Here is a 2,898-nt window from a genome sequence, read left to right as displayed (position 1 = left end):
GCCGAGATCATACCACTGCACTCCAGACAGGCGACAGAGACTCTATCTCAAAAAAAAAAAAAAAAGAGGAAAGAAACAAGATATTGAGTGTGACTGGGTGGAAGCTGCTGACTTGTCCCTGGCACAGGTGTGCTGATATCCCCTCCCCCCTCCTTCCTCACGTCCTGCATCTCAGCGAGAATTGGCGTGCTGGGGTTAGCTGTGTGGCCACCATCCCAGGCCCAGGTGAAGCCCTCGATCAGGTGAGGCCATGATCCCAAGGAGTGTTTAAGCCCAGATCCTGCCTCTTCCCTGCTCTCTGCCGAGAAGCGGGACCTCCTCTACAGAAAATATCCAGCTGGGCGAGCCTGAGAGGCAGGAGGTGAGTGGGGCCGGACTCAGGGACCAACTCTTCCCGTCTCATGACTGTGTTTACTGGGCTGGATTTTGAGAAGGGGCCAGATTGCATCAGACAGGGCCTGATGGGCTGGAGCCAGACCATGGGCTGGAGCCAGACTGTGGTCTGAGGAGGAGACACAGCCTTATAAGCTGAGGGAGTGGACTGGGAGTGGAGAGGCACGGGGGCCAGGAAAGCAGAGAAAGACAAAGCGTTAGGAGAAGAAGACAGGCAGGGAGGACAAGCCAGGCACGATGGCCACCTTCCCACCAGCAACCAGCGCCCCCCAGCAGCCCCCAGGCCCAGAGGACGAGGACCCCAGCCTGGATGAATCTGACCTCTACAGCCTGGCCCATTCCTACCTGGGTAAGGCACACTGGCCCATCTCCACGGTCCTGCCTCCTCTCCTGAAATCAGGACCCCTCCATGGACTTCCCACCCTCTCCTTTCCTCTCCGCTCCTTTCCTTTCCTCTTCGTTTCTTTCTTCCTTTCTTTTTTTTTTTTTTTTTTTTTTTTTTTTTTTTTTTTTTTTGAGAGAGTCACTCTGTCACCCAGGCTGGAGTGCAGTGGTGTGGTCACAACTCACTACAGCCCCAAACTCCTGGGCTCGAGTGATCCTCCTGTTTCAGTCTCCCGAGTAGCTGGAACTTCAGGTGTGCACCACCTGTAGTGGTGAGGTGGGGTCTCACTATGTTGCCCAGGCTGATCTCGAATTCCTGGGCTCAAGCAGTTCTCCTGTCTTGGCCTCCCAAAGCACTGAGATTACAGGAATGAGCCACCCTGCCCAGCCCACTCACCCTTTTCTAGCCAGCCTGTTCCTTGGACCCTCATGTCACCCCTATCTAGTCCCTTATCCCAAGAGTGCTGTGTTACTCAGCCTGGGACCTCACACACATCTGGGCTCCCACATTCCACAGAGGGGAAGCAGCAGGCTTCCCCTGCTCTTCCCATCCCCACAGCTCCAACCCCCTGCCTCTCCTCTGACAGGGCCTCTCATCGTGCCTTCGCCCACTTCACCTCTGACTCCTGCCTTGGTTACAGGAGGTGGAGGCCGGAAAGGTCGCACCAAGAGAGAAGCTGCTGCCAACACCAACCGCCCCAGCCCTGGCGGGCACGAGAGGAAACTGGTGACCAAGCTGCAGAATTCAGAGAGGAAGAAGCGAGGGGCACGACGCTGAGACAGAGCTGGAGGTAAGGAGTTGGGGGGGGCCCAGAGAGCTCAAGGTGGCGCCTCTGCCATGAAGGACAGCCGGAAGGTGCGCGGCTGGATGGGGAGGAGGGATCAGACAACTGTTTTCTCAATGCAGAATAAAATGAGACACACGTTTGACTGTTTTCTAGCGGCCAGAGCAAAGGGGAACACAGAACCTTTCCAATTGGAGGGAAATTTGACTTACAGAGACAGAAACTGAGGCTGGAGAGGGTGGGTCCTTCCCTGTAGTCACAAATCAAGTAAGTGGGAGAGGCAGAATTAGAACCCAGATCTCTGTCCCTTTCATCACCTGCTTTTCCTCGCCCCCCAGATGAGGCCGAACCATGGACACTACACCCAGCAATGGAGACAGGACTGCGGAGGAAGGAAGAACCAAGACAGGATCCAGGCCAGCTTGCCACACCCCCCACCCCAGGACTTATCCCCGCTGACTGAGTCTCTGAGGGGCTACCAGGAAAGCACCTCCAACCCCAGCAAAAGTGCAAGATGGGGAGTGAGAGGAAGGGAATGGAGGGGCAGAGCCAGGAAGATACCCCCAGAAAAGAAAGCTACAGAAGAAACTGGGGCTCCTCTAGGGCGGCAGCAACAATAAATAGACGCGCACAGCAGCCACAGCTTGGGTGTGTTTTCATCCTTGCCCTTTCTGTGTTTTTGTTCGGGCACATGTGTGCCTGCCTGTGCCTGCACATGCATGATCCCGGGAGAGCATCTTTGATGTGTATTAGTGTTTGGTATATGTATCTGGGGCAGGGAGTATTCCTGCTCTTACAGGGGTCTACGCTGTGAATGTGGCTTTTGGTTCGTTTGTTTCTGCTTGCATATATTTTAGTGCATACATTTCTGTGGGCTCCTACGTAGTGGAAAACAATTTCTTCTGCTTTTTTGCGATACTACCCATGAAACACGGCCCTCCCCAGCGCCTGTTTTTGTTGATTATGTCCTGTTCATAGACGGGAATGCTACTTATGGATACCATCTAAAAGATGGAGAAAACTGAGATTTAAAGTATTAAAGGCCAGGGCCAGGCGCAGTGGCTCATGCCTGTAATCCCAACACTTTGGGAGGCTGAGGCAGGCAGATCACAAGGTCAGGAGTTTGAGACTAGCCTGACCAACATGGTAAAACCCCGTCTCTACTGAAAATACCAAAAATTAACCAAGCATGGTGGTGAACGCCTGTAATCCCGGCTACTCAGGAGGCTGAGGCAGTAGAATCACTTGAACCCGGGAGGCAGAAGTTGCAGTGAGCCGAGATCATGCCATTGCACTCCAGCCTGGGTGACAGAAGGAGACTTTGTCTCAAAAAAAA

At 53.9% G+C, this 2,898-nt stretch overlaps 1 protein-coding gene across 4 annotated transcripts; it reads left to right on the top strand.

Annotated features, from left to right (window-relative positions):
• The first annotated feature begins 333 nt into the window (after nt 1–333).
• NUPR1 (nuclear protein, transcriptional regulator, 1) lies at nt 334–2,227 on the top strand. Of its 4 annotated transcripts, none has more exons than XR_001000784.1 (4): nt 334–742; nt 1,419–1,568; nt 1,901–2,048; nt 2,120–2,198. XR_001000784.1 is itself a non-coding variant. In XM_011933499.1 (4 exons), the coding sequence occupies exons 1-4, from the start codon at nt 631–633 to the stop codon at nt 1,902–1,904; spliced, it is 264 nt and encodes an 87-aa protein (XP_011788889.1). In that variant the 5' UTR covers nt 582–630; the 3' UTR covers nt 1,905–2,227. The 4 variants fall into 4 exon arrangements, 3 of the variants coding, with proteins under 3 accessions (XP_011788890.1, XP_011788888.1, XP_011788889.1); XM_011933499.1 differs by adding an exon at nt 1,048–1,054 and having other exon boundaries at nt 582–742; nt 1,428–1,568; nt 1,901–2,227; XM_011933500.1 differs by having other exon boundaries at nt 1,901–2,227.
• The last annotated feature ends 671 nt before the right edge of the window (nt 2,228–2,898 follow it).

The sequence above is a fragment of the Colobus angolensis genome, unplaced genomic scaffold (genome assembly GCF_000951035.1).
Source record: "Colobus angolensis palliatus isolate OR3802 unplaced genomic scaffold, Cang.pa_1.0 Scaffold128, whole genome shotgun sequence".
Classification (NCBI taxonomy): domain Eukaryota; kingdom Metazoa; phylum Chordata; class Mammalia; order Primates; family Cercopithecidae; genus Colobus; species Colobus angolensis.
The sequence above is the reverse complement of the archived record's forward strand: the minus strand, read 5'-3'. Positions and strand labels throughout refer to the sequence as shown.